This window comes from Hoplias malabaricus, chromosome 2 (assembly GCF_029633855.1).
Source record: "Hoplias malabaricus isolate fHopMal1 chromosome 2, fHopMal1.hap1, whole genome shotgun sequence".
NCBI classification, from domain to species: domain Eukaryota; kingdom Metazoa; phylum Chordata; class Actinopteri; order Characiformes; family Erythrinidae; genus Hoplias; species Hoplias malabaricus.
The window spans coordinates 63,499,459-63,519,147 of record NC_089801.1 but is presented as its reverse complement, the minus strand read 5'-3'; the positions used below and the strand labels follow the sequence as shown (position 1 = coordinate 63,519,147).

Sequence of the window (19,689 nt, the reverse complement as noted above, 5' to 3'; positions counted from 1 at the left end):
ATGAATGAATGAATGTTTTTTGTACTGTCCCTAGGAATGTTTGGGGTTCTTAGGATAACTTAAAGACATAGCCTCTTTGATCCTGAACACCTAAATCACCACCTATGTGATGAACACCAAAGCTAACATGATAATGCTACTCCTGCCTGGGCTTTTAGAGCATGCCTGTAGTCGACTGTAAGTCTGTGCTTCAGGCTTGAGGGCTGGGATTTAACTCCTCTAAGAATATTATACTCTCGTGGCACATTCCTGTCAAGATTACAGCTCTTACTGCAAGACCCCACAGGTCATTGTTTCAGTGAGTGAAACCACACGTGTGGTGTGCATCACTTGCACTGATAGCAAGGAGACGGTGGTCCTCTTGCATTTTGCACATCGTTTTCTGGGCGGACAACCGGTGATTAAAAAAAATTTTAGACAAAATGCCACATTCACAGTAAAATTTACTCATTTTCCTTCATTTGGTTCTTTTGTTATTCTTTATAAATTAGATTAATAAATCATTTTAATCCAGCACAGTGTAAGCATTTTCAGTATAATCATTTTATATCAGGCTTTATTCATTATATCTCTCATAGTTGTTGGTAATATTTGTTGTAGTGTGTTTTCAAGAATAAAAGTCTCTGTGAATTTAAAATCTGTTTGAGGAGATTAAGAATACGTTACAGTCTACAGTCAGTGGTGTGCCAAACTTCTTATGCCAGTGGACTGATATATGCAGAGATATACAGAGATAAGAACTGTATTCCCATTGCTCACTCAATACTAATTCTAACCTGTTTGGAACATATGGTAAAGTCCTTAGTAGGCTATGAATGCTGAGTATACTAAAAAATCCAAAATGCCTGCTGAGAACCAGTCGATTTTTGAGTATGGTGACGATCATCATTATTGTCCCACAATCCAACAGGAAACAAAAAGCGAGGTGCTTCTCATGCCTGGACAATCTAGGCTCTGATCCAGTGCCCTACACCCTACCTAGTGCACTACATATTATAAAACATATTACTACACACAGACAGGGAACTAAATATTAGGCTGAGGGTTGTGAAGGTTATATCTAATATAATGGTTTTATTATCTGACATACGGTTATTTTATGACCTACACTGTGCACTATGGAGTGTGAAGGAAGATATTTTAGATTCAGTTAGTACTATTCATTGGTACATGCTGATTTACAAAACCTTTCTTGGACAATCTCCCCCTTATCTGTCAGTTGTTGCAGTTTTTGTCCTCTAATTATAACATTCCTTCTGCCCAGTTTATCAGGATGAGAGTCCCGAACACAAATACAGTTTTTGGTCTGTCCTCTTTTCAGTCAGCTGCAGCCAAGGACTGGAACTCGCTTCAAAAAACACTAAGATTGGTCAACTTTATTTCAAAAATAGCTTTTAGGAATTCTGTTACTGCTCTTTTAGCTGATAAATGTAATTGTTGAATGAACTCACTGATGTAATTTCTCATTCTCATCTCAGTAGTGGATGTCTTTTATTTATTTTTTGTTGGTTTCTCTTGTTGTTGCTTTTTGTTTTTGTTGTATATAGCTTTGTTGTGTGTCTCAAAAGGCTTTGCCCTTTGCCAGGCTGCCTTTGTAAATAAGAAGTTGTTCTTAATGACTTGCCTGATGAAATAAAGGTTGAATTAAAAAACAAACAAACAAAAAAAACACTAGATTCAGCCTTTCAAATAAATAAATAAATAAATAAAAATTGGCAGACTGTGTTGCACCTGGGGCTTGCTTTGATGTGTGTTGTCATAGCAACAGCTGAACATACCCTGTCAGCAAAAAACAGTTTAGTTTTCAGTATTATGTGTACTAGCCTGCTGACACAACCAAGATTTCCTACATTAAAAACAATGGCCTTTGACAAGGGGGTGTCTACAATAGAAAAAGTACCGCCAACTTTTGACGTCAGCATTTAGAAACCTCACTAATTGGTCATGAATTTGGGCGTGGCCACAGAGTCATCTCCCTGGAGTTTTCAGGGTTTCAGAGAATTGTATCCACTATTCGAGAAATAAATATCATCAGTTTATGAATGCCTTTCAGTTTTTGTTGAACAATAAACACAGATACTAACAAAATACACCATCGAGACTATTCAGATCCTTAAAACCAAATAATTTAGAGTTAAATGTTCTTTAAGACAAATCAGCATCAACCTGAAGGACTCTATAAACAATAACAGCCTTTAAACAGCCAGAGTTTCAGAGTGGCTTCTATTTTTACATTTCTAAACACACACTGTCATTACTCAGCACATGCAGACCCTGTTATCTTCTCCCGCACTGTTCCCAAATTTCCTTATCTTTCTGCTGCTGACTTCCTCCCAGTGTCTTTCCTTCTGGACCACGGTCGGACCCCTGGGCCACAGCTGACCTTTAGGGCGTTCATTTTGGTCAAAAGGAAGTTATCTGGCTCCCTACTTCCTGAGTTAATAGGAGAAGGATTTAGGGCTCTTTCAAATAATTAAAATCAATATTTGAGATTATTTTTTGTTATTAACTGTATTAGTCTGGGCAGGTAGTGTCGCAGTCACACAGCTCCAGGGTCCTGAAGGTTGTGGGTTCAATTCCCGCTCCAGGTGACTGTCTGTGAGGAGTTGGTGTGTTCTCCCTGTGTCCGCGTGGGTTTCCTCTGGGTGCTCCGGTTTCTTCCCACAGTCCAAAAACACACGTTGGTAGGTGAATTGGCGACTCAAAAGTGTCCGAAGATTTGTGTGTGTGTGTGAGTGAAAGTGTGAGTGTGTGTGTTGCCCTGTGAAGGACTGGCGCCTTGCGCCCAATGATTCCAGGTAGGCTCTGGACCCACAGCGACCCTGAACTGGATAAGGGTTACAGATAATGAATGAATCAATGTATTACTCTGTGTAGTGAATCCTCATTAATCTATCTCCTATTGGCCCAAGTTAGGCTTTAAAGAAATGTTTTATTTCCTTCATCTATTGAGTTTTTAAAAAATTAATAATTGATTTCTTTCAATATTTCACCTCAAATACAATCTATATGTCCAAAAGTTTAAGAAGACTTGCTGACCCAGTGTTGGATGTCAACAGTGAGATTGTCTGCTGTTTTCACTGCTGTGAGGAACTCCCTTCAGACACAGCGCCCTCTGGTGCGCATGCGCGACACACTCAGGTAGGAGGTCAATTCGAGTTTGAACACAGAAAACTTGATGGTAGGTAGTAGGTAGGTGGATGGCCGGGGGTAAAGCTGGGCTGCCTGTATTAAATGTGGGCAGCCCATTAACTCCCTATTATGGGAGTTATGTACAGCTAGATTAGGACCAACATTTATGCACATTATTATACTAATGGATTAATGCAGTGAAAAATCAATAATAATTCAGGACTGAAATTCCCAAATGTAAATGACAAAATGATAAAATAAAAATAACACAACAGAGGAAAAGAGCAGAAAAGAAACTAAATTAAACACAACAATGACTAAACAAAATAGAAAAAATGACAGGACAGAACAGGGTAGAAAACAATACCAAATAATATAAAATATATTAAATTTCAATAAATTTAAACAAATAACTGGGTCGTATTCCACAAAGCAGTATCCCTCGGTTTAGCCAGTTAACTTAAGCCCAAAGTCAAGGGTGTCCAATGGGAACAGGGGAACAGGGCTGAGGGAGATTCCTATAGGATGTTCCTTAAATTTGGGCTTAAGTTAGCTGGCAAAATCCTGCTTTGTGGATTTAACAACAACTAAAAAAAACCTACACAATGGAGGAAAATAGAAGAAAAGGAAAGAATAGAGTAGGGAAATAAACACAAATGTTTTAACACAGACACCGCATCATGCTGCCTCTAGGGGTGAGAGCACTGACAAAATGCAAAAGTGGCCAAAACATCTGCCAGAAATGTTGAGAAAAGAGTAAAACGGCCTGTGGTCATCGCCTGCAGAACCACTCCTTGTTAATTGCCTCTTGTTTCTATCTGCTGTCTGTGCCTTTTGTAAAACTGTAGGTGAAATTGATTTACAATCAGTGTTGCTTCCTAACTGGACAGGTTGATTTTACAGAAGTGTGATTGTACAACGTACAACGTTGTCACTATACAACGTACAACGAAATGTGTTCTGCAGCAGTGAACATACATAGGGAAAACTAAACATAAAACTACGGCAGGTAGTGTTGCAGTCACACAGCTCCAGGGACATGGAGGTTGTGGGTTTGAGTCCCCTGTGAGGAGTTGGTGTGTTCTCCCTGTGTCCGCATGTGTGTCCTCCAGGTGCTCCGGTTTCCTCCCACGGTCCAAAAACACACATTGGTAGGTGGATTAGTGACTCTCCGTAGGTGTGAATTTGAGTGTGTGTCAACCTGTGAGAGAATGGCGCCCCCTCCAGAGTGTATTCCTGCCTTGCGCCCAGTGATTCCGGTTAGGCTCCGGACCCACTGCGACCCTGAATTGGATAAGGGTTACAGACAATGAATGAATAAACAAAACATAACAGAGTATAAGAAAAGAAAATGACAGAGGAGGGTAGAAAAGAAAACAAACAAAGTTAAAATAACAAAATACAACAAAATAATGGACCCAGCAGAATAGAAAAAATAGAATATGAATTAACTTAAAATAATATTTAATTAAATTAAATAAGCTGAAGAGATCCCTAGTCACTAGTTGAATGCAGTGTTTGTTGATGTGATGTAGAGGGCAGTGCAGTGTGTGTGTGTGTATTCAGAGTGTGTGTATTATGTGAATGTGTGTGCGCGTACAGACTGTGACTGTAGTGAGTGTATAGTTTAGCTTTAGCTTTAGCCCGAGCCGGGCTCAAATCTCCTCCACTGAGTAATGTGTGTCTCCTGTTGAACACATCGCTCTGACACTAACTCCGTGTGGTCATTAACACGAGCACGGACCACCCCCAGACCATGGGGGTCTCTCTCTGGGCACGAAAGGTAATTCATTTTACATTTATTAATGTTTATATTCCGCCTCAGCTAACAGCTAACAGCCAATGTTTGCTATATCCTGGTTATCTAATGTAAGGACGTTGGCTTTGAAGTCAGTTCTATCCTTTAAGGGATATTATTTAAAGTTTGGACGCTTTATTTGTCTTGTTTCTTTAAATATGTGACATAATCTGGATGAAAACGAAGCTGAAGCTGACTTCCCTTTCGAAGGTTTCCGTTCCACCTTAAACGCTGCATTAACTACGGCGCCTCTTAAGGTGGAAACGGAGAGTTCGAAGCAGAAACCAACGTCAGATGAACTGGGTTGGGCCTTTATTAAGCAAACACAGGTGCAGTCCGGCTTTAAGGGTATTTCGGTCTTATTTTAGTTGGCATTTTCATCGTTGTACGCGTCGTGTTTTCACATTTTTGAGCCGTGGAGTTTATAAACGTGCTTAATTTAAACATGACAATAATTTAAAGGCTTTATTTACCAACAACATTAGGACACAACACTGCCAGGGCTTATCTCTCAGCTGCTCCACTTCCACTTTCAGTGGACTCGAGTTCATTTGCTGCGAGTATTTATGAAATGTCGTTTATTTGCTCTGACCACAGGCCTGTCCAGCAGTTTTGACAGCTGTCACTCTTATTATTAAACACCTATATGACCTGGTTTTAGTGCCTTATATTGTTTCAGAGACTGTGCATGTAACTTTCAGCCTCAGCTCATAGTGTAGCATATGGCACAGTGGCATTTCTGTATCATTTATTGTTGTATTATAGAGAGTAATAGACAAAATAGGCTTTACAGAGGCATGTCTTCTCTAATATCTATGGTGCTATAAAATACCTATATCCCCAGCTAATATATGTGAGTGAGCATGTGATATATGATGGTGTAGGTACTTTCTAATTTACCTTAACGGTTAGGTAACTATTTTAAAATGTACCTAATAGCATTTAATAGGATTTACAACATCATTCCCCCCTATAAATGCTCTGAGTAGGTAAGTATAGTATAGTACTGTATATATTAGAGAAGATGTGCATTATTTAATGTGCATTTTGCTAAATATTCACTAAAATACAGCAATAAATGTATTATAAATTAAACTGTCACAAGCACTGGACAGACGTGTGGTCAGAGCAAATAAAAACACACTTATTATTTCCAATAAAATGACTTCAGGAGAGTTAACATGGAGACATTAATTACAATTAAAAATATAGTTAGGTACATTTTAATTTGCTTTAAAGGTTACCTTACAGTTTGAGTATATTAAGTACCTAAACAATCATAAACAAAATTTCCCCTTTATATTAGCTAAGTATGTAGATCTGTTTTTGTTTATTGGAAAACCATGACAGCTGTTTTCATTGCTAAGAATAAGAGGATCAATTGTGATCGCTGTACACTTTCACCCTTTTTGTTTCCTTATTGTTCTGTTTTTATTGTTGCTCTCTTTTAGTGAACACACTGATAAAGAGATTTAAACAGTCCTCAGTCACCACTGCTCTTAATATTTTGGTTACTTTTAGCAACTGCTTTTACATTAGTGACCTGGATCCATTCATATTTGCTCTAATGTCCATAGCGCCTGATTTGTTAGTACTTTTTTTTTTATAGTTTTAAATATAAGTAGACTATAGAGTGATATTTGCCACTGTGATACCTCATGATACTTATTAAAGTATTAAATATGAATAGACTTATTTTTCAGATTTCTGGAAATTTTAATCATTGTAAACAAAGTTATGAGAGTGTTTCCATGTGAAATAGATTATTGTAGAAAAAGACCAGAGGATTTCTACACCATGAAGGAACAGAGCCTTAATCACTCCTTCATTCATCCATTCAGCTTCCTCAAGTGTTTTATCCTGTTCAGGGTCTGGGTGGGTCCGCAAAGCAGGAACACACCCTGGACAGAGAACCAGTCCATTACAGGGCACCACACACACCTGGGGAGTTTCACACTCTCACACATTCTAAGTTTAATAGAGATCTAGTGTTATGTTTTTGGGGAGAACTTGTGTCCCTCTTCACCAATAGAATGGACCAATAGAAACACTCCATAATTACTTGGAATTAAATTTTTTTTTTATGTTTACTTTTGAAAGTTTATATATATATATATATATATATATATATATATATATTATATATAAACTATAATATATAAAACCATTTCATGTAATAACCTTCTGTGAGGAGACTCCTAGAGGCTTTAAACTCTCCAGACGTCTGATTCCTATCACCACCGCTGTAACAGGTAGCATCAGACCACCTTAAATGAGTTAGTTTACTATTTAACCATTAGATAAGGTGCAGATTATAAAAAGAAAGGCACTCTTTCCCTGTAATACATTAGGTTGTGGGACTGATCTGACCACTTATGGAACACATGCTGCAGTTGGTGTTTGAGCTTAGTTTAGCCATGCTGCTTTTAAGCAAACAGAGAATGTAAACAGAAGTCCCTGAGAGCTACAGCATTTCCTGGGAATCCTTCTTTTTGTGTTTGCCCTGGTCTCCTTTAGTCTCCTTGAGAGTAGTTATGTGAATAGTCTCTGTGTCTTTGCCTTGTTCTTTACATTGAATCGATCTGTCCTGTCTCCCCTTTGTCTCTCTGTTCCCCTCACTTCAGCGAGGAGCCGATTCACACATTATCACTTCATTACAGAGCCCCTGAAAACAATCCATCTGCATTAAAGGTACGGAAGGTTTAATTAGAGCCGAGAGAAGACGGCCAAACTTAGCACACAGTCTCCGGAGCTCTGCAGAATGGTGGGCTCGGCTGTGAGTGAGGGATACCGCATCAAACCTTCTATTAATCGCCAGAGGCATGAGAGGTATCTGTAATTCTCCTCAAAGGAGAACGTACAGTGATGCAGTTCCTCGCACCGTAATCTGAGATAGGGAACCACCAAACAATCAGAGCAGAGCAGAAGTACTTCAAGGAAGTACACATCAAAGTCAAAGCCAGTTACATGAATGACTGCTGTTGGCTAACAAGCAGCGTACACACATCGCCCCTGTTACTGAGAAGCCAAAGCTTTTTCCTTCATCACATTTGTAGCTGAAACTAAGAGATTTTTTTTATTTACTTTTAAATAAAGGTTTCTAAATTCTCTTTTCAAACCTTAGACTCCTCCCCTTGATTATAACCCACTCATCAATAAGCAAACTACCAGTTTAAAACAGTCAGGTGAAATCATCACATTAGTCCAGAGTTTTATTATTTATTGTTTATTTACAAAATAAAATACAATAAAAGGAGCACATAGGGCGGCACGATGATGCAGCAGGTAGTGTCTCAGTTACACAGCTCCAGGGATCTAAACATACATTGGTAGGTGGATTAGTGACTCAAAAGTGTCCGTAGGCGTGAGTGTGTCGTCCTGTGAAGCACTGGCGCCTCCTTTGTGTGACCCTAACTGTAGTTTTGAACCCCCCACAGTCACTGTCTGAATAAATACTGGATGTATCATACTGCAGGTAAATACTTGGGTGAAGGTAATTGTCTATCTATCCATCTATCCATCCATCCATCCATATTTTAAAGCTAGAACTGTGCCCAAACATTTTCAGAAATAAGGCATATTAAAGTGTGCTCCCTGTAGAGGATGTTTGTGTTTTGAAAATCAAAAAACAGCGGATGCCCAAACATGCCTAAGACTGTAAATAAAGACTAAGCAGTTCTGTGATGTCCAGGGTGGTATTTCACACAGCAGGGTTTCTCAGTTTAGCAAAAAAAAAACCCTAAGCCTAAGATCAAGGCAGTCTGACTGCAAGAGTAGAGGGAGGTTTCTATTGGTTAATCCTCAAGTTTAATTAAACTGTCTTACTCAAAAATGCTGGATTTGAAGACCCTGATTACAGCTAGTGCAAGGCTTGACTTTATACATGTCCAGTCCAGCATGTATGAGTAGTGCCATAGCTCTATTTTCCTTCACTGTAGTAAGTTTGTCTTTACTAATCAGAGTGTCTTTCCCAGGTCTGAAGTCTTGGCTGCGAAATTCTGCTGGAGGCGCCATGGAGCCAGACGTGATCCGAATGTACTCCTCCTCTCCTCCTCCCATGGAGGACGGTGCTGAGGAGGAGGACGATGAGTTTAGCGACTTCACTGGCGTCCCCAACAGTGTCAGCTTCACAGAGTTTGACACTCCAACGACGTTCAATCAACTGCAGGCGCTAAATGCTACCTCGCCGCCAGAGTTGATCTCGAACGGACGGATCGTGGGATTACACGGACCTGCCGTGTCTGCAAAGTCCAATGGCGAGATCCCAATGAGTGGCCAGGGAAACGCTCCTGCGTGCAGGACTGTTAGCGTAGAGGAGCTAAAAAAGGTAACGGAGCATTCACATGGACCTTACACAAAATATTCCGACATTTCCGGGAACGATTGGACTGGTAACGATGCTGTTGGCTGCAACGGTGGCGTAGGAGCGGTCGAACCTTTGACAAATGGCTTTGCAACTTTTGACACAGAGGGAACTCCTCCCTCATGCCACAAACACAGGGAAACAGATGGGCGTCCCTCGCAGGATTCCTGTCCTGATGCTGTCGCTAATGACAATGTTGATGATTTTGCGGATTTTTCTGCTTTTTCAAATGCTGACGTTTCCAGTGGAGTTGCTGCCTGGGAAAACTCTAATCACGAAGAGAGACGAGCTGAGGACAATGTTAAACAGCCTCACGTTGATGAAGTGCAAGGCACTAGAATAGCTAGTACAGCGAACGACAATGACAAGGACACTTATGTTACAGGGTTTGCCTCGCTAGCGTTCACCACAGAGACTTCTGATGCCCTTCGCAATGGAGACTGGGGCTTCCACGCAGGGCCTAGCTTTGAACAAAGGGATTTGGAAACTGACAATGCACATCAGAACTCTAACACTGCTGAATTCGTTAACACGGAGCAAGCATTAGCCCAAAATTGTGTAGCACAGAACGGCTCAGAAGTCAAGGCTAAGGTGGACAACAGATTGTCTCCTGTTTCTGAAGATGAAAGAGGTAGCAGTAGCGAGCCGACGGAGGAGAAAGGCTCTGAGAACGACACGGAAACAGAGACGGAAACCGAGACCTCTTTTGGTCGGCCGTTGTCCACAGACGCACTGGAGGAATTTGGAGATTTCAGTACGACGGGTTCAGTACCGTCCCCTCCGTTGCAAGAAGAGACAGCCACACCTGCTGACCACAGCCAGTTGGCCGAGGATGACGATGAGGACTTTGGAGAGTTCGGGGACTTTGGAGATGCTGGTACTTTCTGTAGCGCTGGCTTTGCTGACTTTGACCAGCCGGGGGCAACGTCACAGCCTGTGGTTTTAGAATCAGTTTCCCAGACAAACTCAGAAACAGCTTGCGCAGATGAGGATGAGTTTGGTGATTTTGATGCACCTAGAGATCGCAGGGATGTAGAAGAAGAAGGTGAGGACGGGACAAAGATTGCTGATTTTCCTGCCAGTGATAGTTTTGCAGACTTTAGTTCGGCTCCTGTCCAAAGTGACGAAGACGCGAGTGGTGGGTGGCAGGCGTTCAACAATCCAGACTCGAATTCAGAAGCAGGGGCATCCTGGGCGGCGTTTGGTGAAGACCAGGGATCAGTGTTTTCGGAAAAGAGTGACGAGGATTGGCATGAAGGCACCAGATCTGTGCAGGCGCCCCCTAGTGACCACAGGGACGACAGCAGGAAAGACAGCCTCACTGTATGTATTGATACCGTTGTGTTTTGTGTTTTCTTATTTCTCTGTTTTGAATTATTATGGTGTATTTGAGCTTTAGCCTGATGAACGTGGTGTATCCAGGCTGGCACAGACCCCTACGGGAAATTTGAACTGGGCAGTATTTCAGTTTTAGCTCTCAGGAATGTGGGCAGACAGGCTTGTCCACCCACTCAGCACCGCACGCTGATGAAGCGGAAACAAACCTCTACTCATAGCATAGATACATGATTTTAACTGTAACCATAATGCCATAAAACTGTCTGTCTTAAGACATGATTTGTTAATATTTCCATAACCATAGCAGATGTTGTTTAAGCCATTACTACTGACTCCAAACTCCAATGTCTGTAAAAGTACCCAGTTTGACAACAAAGTGCACAATCACAGCTGAATTATTTAAGTCTAAATTGTCAGTGGCTTATTATTTCTCAGCAATATCTGTCCTGTAAATACGCAGCACCAGTCTCTGGAGTGAACTGTGGCAGGAGCTGGAGTTATGATCCAGAACTAATCATCCAACATCATCCCCTGACCCCCATCTCAAGACTGAATGCACTCATACACGTCATATACATTTACAAACACTCTGGCAAATTACCATGCTCTTGTGAGACATAATGATCTTAAAAGGACATGTGCACAAACGTTAATGTGGGGATCTGGGGCCCACCAACCCACACACTGTGAAACAAGACCATTTAGTCAGAAACCATGGTAGTCAATGAGTGGTTATCATATAAAATCAACATACTCACCCTCTTTCCCCACAAGTAAACACTGGCCTGGGGTCATACAAAAACATCTGTGACCTGCTTTGTTCAAAACACCACAAAGATCAAACCCCACAGCAGGGTTCTTGATCTTGTCTAAACAGGCCTGTTCAGAGCGGCCGGTGTCAGCGCCTGTTCTTTTAAATGATAATGAGTCACACTGGGAAGCAGCAGCTCTCTTTTAGCTGTTTTAGCTCAGTTCTCTTCTCAGTTTTGGTTTTTAAAAGTTGTGCTCAGTTCTCTGATTTCTCCGCTCTTAAATATAGTTTAACCCCATCTTTGCTCATGTGAATGTGCATCTGGCACTATGTTTGGAGATGCTCAGGTGGGAGCGCTGTATTTATAAAGAGTCTACACTTGATGTAGGATGTGGGGAAAAATCTGGTATAGGCAGCCCTCCAAAACCGACTGGGTGGTGGTGTTTCACAGTGTGTGGGTTGGTGGGCTCAAGATCCACACTTTAATGTATGTGCACAGGCCCTGGAAAAGTGGTTTCTTCATAGTTTATAATATGTCCCATTTGAAGGAAGGCGCTGAAATAGGGTCGTTCTGAACAGAATTGTTTACATGGGGAGAACACTGCTGTGGGGTGTGATCCTTGGGGTGCACAGTACTGAGGTTATTAAACATTTTTATTATGTTTTATTATAAAATCTGTCCGTGCCTGTGTGCATTCTCCAGGCTTCGCTGGTCAGCCGTCTGGAGAAGCTGTTCCTGGTCAGTTTTCCTGTTGCTCCGGTGCCTGAGGCGGGGGAAGATGTTCCTCCACTCAAAGTGTTCCTCGAGCCTTTGGAGAGATCAGGAAAAAAGGAGGAGGAAGACAAGCCAGCTTCAACACCAGCACCAGGCAGCGGGTAAAAAAACACACACATACACACACGCCTACACGCACGCAGCCACAAAACATCTTTACTCTATTTTTCACTGAATATGTTTTCAATGTTTCACCAACGCTAGGGGGCAGCATCTCTATTCCCTGGTTAAAGGGCCCACACACCACATGCAGAAAAAAAGAGTTCTGACCAATATCCAACCCATCTTTATTTTTTCTTTAAGAGTTCCGCATGCTGTCTTTGTCTTATAAGGATGAACTATGTAAATGAGCTCTGTTCTGATTGCCTCTCTCCCTCTCTCTCTCCTCGTAGAGCTCTACAGCACGTGTGGCATCAGCTGCAGGACGTCCACAACGCCTTTGGTCTTCGATATCAGTGGGGCGGCTCCCACAGCAACAAAACCCTGCTCTGCTCCCTGGGCATTGACACGAGGAACATAGTGAGTGTGTCTGTGTGTAGACGAGGCACAGAGCTCATTAAAGTCACTCAATACATTACCTCTTAAAGAACCTGTAGATATCGGGGGGCTTTTTGGATGTGATGTTGGACTGAGACGGCCCTGAGGGGACTGGCTACCCTTAAATAATATAAAATAATATTATATAGAGAGAGAGGGTTTGGGTTGTGAGGCACTGAACTGATGAATCTGGATTTACAGATTACTCACTCTCTCTCTCTCTCTCTCTCTCTCTCTCTCTCTCTCTCTCACTCTCTCTCTCTCTCTGTCTCTCTCTTAGTTGTTCACAGGTCAGAAGAAGCAGCCGGTGATTGTGCCAATGTACGCTGCCAGTCTGGTGAGAATTCTCTTACCTTCCAATCAAATCTCTTCTTTACTCTGTTATACTTATTCACTCAGTCGCATTCTTGTTCTCTCTCTCTCTGTAGGGAATGCTGGAGCCCACTAAAGAGCCGGTAAAGCCCGTCTCTGCGGCGGAAATGATCGCCTCCATCGCTCAGTCTCCCTCCATGTCTGCGGAGCTAAACACCTGTTCCCCCGACTCTGCGCAGGTTTGTGTATCAGACATTGTTAATTTCTTCATTCTCAGAATGAAATTACCATTTTTATTAGAATATTTACATGCTATTCAGTACTGTCCTCCTGATTGATCTGTACCTGTTTATGTTGATATATCTGGACCATGAGTGTATTTAATTGAATGTTTTTGCTCCACCCACCTGCAGGAGTCCCTCCCCCCGGTGCAGTTTGACTGGAGCAGCAGTGGCCTTACGAATCCTCTGGATGGTGAGTTTTCCAGGCTCTTCACAGGAGCTCCAGAGGTTTTTCAGAATTGGAGTGCGATTCATACGAGGCCATGTAAACAGAGACATGCAGAGTGTGAATGCAATAAAGTGGTGCATGCTTGTATAATATACCCTCTCAGACCTAGGCTACTTGGTATTTAGGGATGTTACTAGGTGGGCATTTGAGATACATGGGTGGGCGTAGTTCAGTTGTGACCCTATCACCAAGAGTTCGTAGGTTTGAATCCAGATGATGCAGAGGTCGTGAGTCCTGGAGAACCCACTAGCCCCAGTTGGGTGTGTTGGACAGCCATTTTTCCCTCCTCACTACCCTCAGTGCAGGTGGATTATAATAGTTTCAGTATTATCCACATTCTGTAAACCTCAGAACACACCTGTAGGATGTGTGTGTGTCTGAAAAACAATCCGTCCTCTCAGCAGCTTGATCATATCTCTGAATCTTGGTGATTTCTGTGGAATGGGCCACTTTTCATCAAAGCATGACTGTTTATGTCTCACTGAGAGAAATATGCTGATATTTTGGAAAACAGTTTCCCTCAAGAGGAGCCTCTTGGATCTTTTGTCTGTTTCTCCAGTGGATGGCGCTGCATCTGAGCTTTAGATTTGCTGACGCTCACTCATTTGGAGAAAGCAGACAGATTATGGGAATCCTGTTTCCTTCCCTTTGATGAGCCAGGACCCCCCAGTGTCAGATTTCCTCTCTCTGCTTGTGTTCAGCTCAGTGGGTGCACTTGTAAACTTGTTTTGGAGTGTGGAAAAAGGTGCAGAAGGTTCTTTGAAGTTTAAAGGGGATATACAGATCGTTCTCAGCGTTGCAGTGACACTGACGTGGTGGAGTGTGTTGTGCTGGTGCGAGTGGATCAGACACAGCAGTGCTGCTGGAGTTTTAAACCCCTCAGTGTCTGGACTGAGAATAGTCCACCGACCAAAAACATCCAGCCGACAGCGTCCTGTGTCACTGATGAAGGACTAGAGGATGACCAGCAAACACTGTGCAGCAACAGATGAGCTACTGTCTCAGACTTTACATCTACAAGGTGGACCAACGAGGGAGGAGTGTCTCACAGAGTGGACAAAGAGTGAACACAGTGTTTAAAAACTCTAGCAGCACTGCTGTGTCTGATCCACTCGCACCAGCACAACACTACACTAACACACCACCACCACATCAGTGTCACTACAGCGCTGAGAATGATCCACCACCACATCACACCTGCTCTTTTGAACAAATTGCAGAGAAACAGATGGACTGTAATCTGTAACTTTAAATCTACTGTGTTCTCTGAAACGCATCCAAAGAAATAGTTTAAAAAGCAGATGATGTTTTACTATGCAAGTGTTCAAAGAAACATTTTGGCACCCTTTGTTTCTTTTTAAATGCTGCCATACTTCATAATTTTGGAGTAAATTTACAAGTGTACCCAGTGTTTGCCGTAAACCTTCATCAGCTGAATCATCTGAAACTCTCTAACCATCTTTAAGCTCACTGCAGTTTCAGTGTTTGTCAGTAACAGCCTTCATCCAGACACTCACACATCCACTCACGGAGGGCAGTCATGTATCTTGTTTGTCACTAACAAAAACCTGCATGTGTAAAGCCCTCTCTCTTTCTCTCTCTCTGTCTGTCTGTGTCTCTTCCTCCTGTTCTTTCTCCTAACTGCTCCGTCATACCTTGTTTCCTTGTCTCTTTCTCTTTTTTCTTTTCCTTTGTTTCGAAGCGAGTGGAGGCTCGTCTCTCCTGAATCTGGATTTTTTTGGCCCAGTGGACGAGTCGCCTTCCAGCTCCGCCACCTCCATTCCAGGTCAGCTGAGGGCGCACCTCACGTTGAACTCCAGCTCTAGCCGTGTTTATCTCTCTCTTGCTGTTTTCTTTGCATGTGCTGATTTTAACAAGTCATCATCATCAGTAGCTGTGGTGTTTTTTATTGTGAGCTTCCTGGATGACAAAAAAAAAAAAAAGATTTTATTGGTTATGTGTCCCTTTGACTAATAGAAAATTTCCACTGCATGGTACCTACACTGCTCTACTCTGCTTTGGTTCTGGAAGCGGGTTCTTGTTTAGTCGCTGTTCTCTCGTGGTTCAGAGCGAGCCGAGTAGGGACTAAACCATGGCGTGTAAACCTTGCAGAGCGCTGATTGTCCAGAGAGAGTCGTCACTCTAAACCACACAGCGCAGATGTCCAGCACCAACTCTCCATCTATAAATCTCCAGCTGCAGCAGAGATCACATTTGTTTTTATCCGACTCACGACGGCAGCTTGTAAAATTACTCTGTGGTCTTTTGAAGAGGTTCAAACGCTCCTTGGATCAGTGGCCGACGAAAGAATCCAGCGAGTAAACAATGCTTAACGTTATAGCTGCTGTTGGTGTGCTTTCCAAAGCCTACTGTTTCCGTTAGAGACAGGGTTTTGCGACGTCACCTGATACGCTTCTGGGAGGAGCTGTAGTAGAAAGTGAACCAAGGACCAAACCGAGTGTAGAGTGTAATCAATTTGTGTAGAGTCGAGTAGAGTAGGTACCACGCAGTGGCAAAGATCCATTAGTAACAGTATCAGTCCTCTCAGTTGAGGATTGCATCAGTCTTTTTATACCTGTCCTTTTCATTCTTGTACATTCTGATTTGTGCTTTAGTTTAAACAGAACACAGTTCCAGCATCACATTCCCACCTTCCAATATGAACACTGCAGGGTGTCTGTATGCACCTGTGTCATTAGACATGAAAGGCACACAGAAGGAATGCAGTCAGCATTTAGGAGTGTTGACTGAAATGGACAGGGATTGATGCCGTTATTGTGGCAAGGGGTCACACAACCTACTATTATTATAAAAATTATTCATAATTTTCCTCCCTGAGCTTACGTAAGAGAGACGTGCAGAGCTAGTATGATTGTGAATTCTGATGTGTGTGTTTGTTTGTGTGTAGGAGTGGACCCAGAGCTGTACGAGCTGACCCAGTCTAAACCGGAGGTGAACGGTGGGGGCAGTAGAGTTGCAGACGCTTTCGCTCGGCTCATGTCTACAGTCGAGAAAACCAACACCTCCACCAGGTCCGAAACACTGAAAAAAACAACACTGATAAACACCAGGGGGCAGCAGCAACACCACATCAGTACTTACTGGGTGCCAGTGCAGTAGATTCTGTAGTTAGTGTGTAGATTCTGTAGTCTAGAAAGAAATCTAGGTCCAATCATGGTTTTTCTCTGTGGGGAAAATGATGATAATTGTTTTGAAGAAGCCCAAATGTAATTCATTAAGACTTTAAAGTTTGCATTTGGATTCTTCCTGTGTGAATGGATGATTTGCAATTAAAGCTGGGCCAGAGAATTATTTGTATGACGTTCTTTAGAAATATAGCATGTCTAGACTGAAATGACTGAATCTGAGGAGACAGATCTACGTCATATAGAATATTTACTTCGTGTTTTAAAGAATTTCTGTAAAACACTCTTGAGTTGCATTTATGTATGGAAGGTGCTATACAAATAAATGTCGTTGTTGTTGTTATTGTTATGTTATACCAGTCTTTGCGTGCCCCACATTCAGGAGAGATTAAGAAAAAAAAAAAAAAACATCTACAGGCCAATCAGACACAAGCTCCAGATTCAGCATCTCTGCTGTTGACTATTTTCATTATGCCTATCGGGTTTTAAAATGCAACCAATACAGATTGATCCACACAAACCCTTGTGTGTTAAGGGAGTATAGTGTTTGTGCAACAGTGCCCCCCACAGTTTAGTTCCTCCCTGAGTTCTGTCTGTCGCTGCTGGTGAAATGGGTGGAGAAAGTGGGTTTAGTGAGGAATGACGGTGGCTCTGAACAGGAGACTTATGTTGTGGAGTCTGCTACCACTCCAGGAGGGCTGTGCTTGATTTTATTTGGTATAACATTGACCCCCAGGTCAAGACCTGGTTTACAGTCCGTCAGAATGAACCTGAGTGTCCTATGAACATTATAAAGTGTAACATTTTACAAAACACTTGTTTTGGGTAAATGTTGTAAAGTAATTCCCTAATCTGTACCCGTCCCTCTCTCTCTCTCTCTCTCTCTGTCTGTCTATCTATCAGAAAGCCGCAGGGGCGTAAGGAGGAGAATCTGAGTGAAGAGGCTCGGCGTGTCATTGCCGGACTCCCCGATCTCTCTTTCATGCAGGCCAAAGTGCTGATGTTTCCCTCTACGCTCACTCCTCTCCCTCTCTCCTCTTCTTCGTCCCCTGCTCCTGTCCCAGACTGATCCCTCCATCCCTCCACCCCTCTGGCTGCCCCACTCCTTCAGTGCTTCACTCTTTCTGTAGCCCCTCTGTCATCTGTTCTTTTTTCTTATTTTTTTTAAATGTCTTTTCTTTCGACCCATTTTTTTTTTCAAGGTTTCATTGTCTTCCTTCGTTTTACAGTTCACCGTGAGTGTTTGAGAAGTGTGTGTGTGTGTGAGAGAGAGAGAGAAAGAGTGAAAGAAAAGAAAAGGATGTAGGAACGTGTTTTAGATCTGAAAACAAAGGATGGAGGACAGTGGCCAGGGAAAACTTTCACTTATAGTCACACATTTGTCGATATTAGAGGTTCAGTTTGTATATAATCAGGGATAAGAGTCCTCTTTTGGTTTTTTAACTTCCCTCTGCTAGCTCTTTTACACTTCTGTATGATTTGTGTGTGTGATAAATATCTTTTTGATGAGGAAACACTGGTTCAGAAGTCCTTCAACGAAGGCGAAAAAAGTGAAGTGAAATCAATCACGCCTATATATACACTTATAAATATATAAATATAAATATATATTCTATAAAATAAATATAATGACTTGAAACCATACTGCCTGCAAAATTCTGCTGGGTGATTGTTTCTGTTTTTCAGCAATGTGTAAAAAGGCCTTAGTTTTTAAAGCTTTTGGTTAAATTACGATATTGATTACTGTGTAGGTCTCTTATTTCAGTTGGATTATTAACCCTTCACTGTAAGTTAGCATTACGTCCTTTTCTTAATTTCTTAATCACTTTAGTTTGGGTTAATGGATGTTAATTGTACGCAGCACTTCATTCCTCTGCTTAAGCCTGTCATATATGACCCCACTGTACCACTAACAAAAGCCACAGCTGCTTTCTGTTTCTCCTGCTGGATTTGTTTTGTGTTTAAGATTATTATTGATGTTGTTGTTTATTTTTGTGTTTTAAACATGGAGGGATGATTGTGTTTATTTTTTTTTTTTTTAAGTTGAGACCACTGACTCTGGACTGTAATGTGACCCATTTAATGAAGGAATCGTTGAGAAAAGTAAATCACGATTGACTTGAAATGCTCCGCAAATAAGGGACCAATCCATGTGTTTATTCCTGTGGCTGTTTTACTCCTCGCTCTCACGGCAGTGCTTATCAGTGTCTGTGCCGCTCTCAGGCTGGGAGTCGGTCCATTTCTCTTTTAGCTGTAGGAATTCAAACAGACTCTCCCTCGACATTTCCCGCATGTGCATTGCTGTAGGTCAGGCAGTGCATTGTGGGAAATGTTGTTCCGAAACAGCTGGTTTTAGAGGCTTCGTTTGTTTTGTTTTTTGCTTTTTGCTTTTTCTCACCTTTGTTTTAATTAGATTTTTATTACTCGGTTAAACCACTGTGTTGTTGTCTGTCTCTCCGTGAGGAATTTTGCACATTGTAAAGATATAATGGAAGTACTACTTAATGATGTAGTTGACTGTGGCTTCTGACTGTGTACAGTGAGGCTATGGAAAATGTAAAAATGACGAGGAAAATTATTGTTATGGGGAAATTCCTATGGAAAAAAAAAATCTTTACTGAGGAGGAAGCGGTATCTGGCGAGAGCCCCGGCCCCCCCCAGCCCCTAGCCCCTCTCCTGGTGGAAACGAGCATGTCTGGGCTCTTTTTGACAAACAAACCAACAAACAGAAAACTTTAAGTGTGTAAATTTTCTTTTAGTGTACACAAGAAATTAAAGTAATTTAAGAGAATCATCTTCTGGTTTGTGGTTTTTCACTTGAGCACGGTACGTCTTTAACACTGGCAAAGGTTTATTTACTCTTTAAAAACCCTCACCTCCTGTATGAAGATGATTACATTTTTAAGTGTTTATGAGTTATTTAAAAAATAGCTTGAGTCTAGAAGCAACCGAGTAAACGAAATAATTCTGGCCCATGTCCGACCCATTTTTTTACAACCAACTTTCCACATGTAATGGTGCTTTTCC

General features: G+C 41.9%; 1 protein-coding gene across 2 annotated transcripts; it reads left to right on the top strand.

The window, feature by feature from the left end:
- Positions 1-4,753: 4,753 nt before the first annotated feature.
- aftpha (aftiphilin a) lies at positions 4,754-19,478 on the top strand. Of its 2 annotated transcripts, XM_066661345.1 has the most exons (10): positions 4,754-4,915; positions 8,905-10,616; positions 12,086-12,258; positions 12,550-12,676; positions 12,975-13,031; positions 13,123-13,245; positions 13,420-13,480; positions 15,219-15,302; positions 16,425-16,548; positions 17,566-19,478. In XM_066661345.1, the coding sequence occupies exons 2-10, from the start codon at positions 8,943-8,945 to the stop codon at positions 17,729-17,731; spliced, it is 2,589 nt and encodes an 862-aa protein (XP_066517442.1). In that variant the 5' UTR covers positions 4,754-4,915; positions 8,905-8,942; the 3' UTR covers positions 17,732-19,478. The 2 variants fall into 2 exon arrangements, with proteins under 2 accessions (XP_066517442.1, XP_066517443.1); XM_066661346.1 differs by lacking the exon at positions 15,219-15,302 and having other exon boundaries at positions 17,566-19,477.
- The last annotated feature ends 211 nt before the right edge of the window (positions 19,479-19,689 follow it).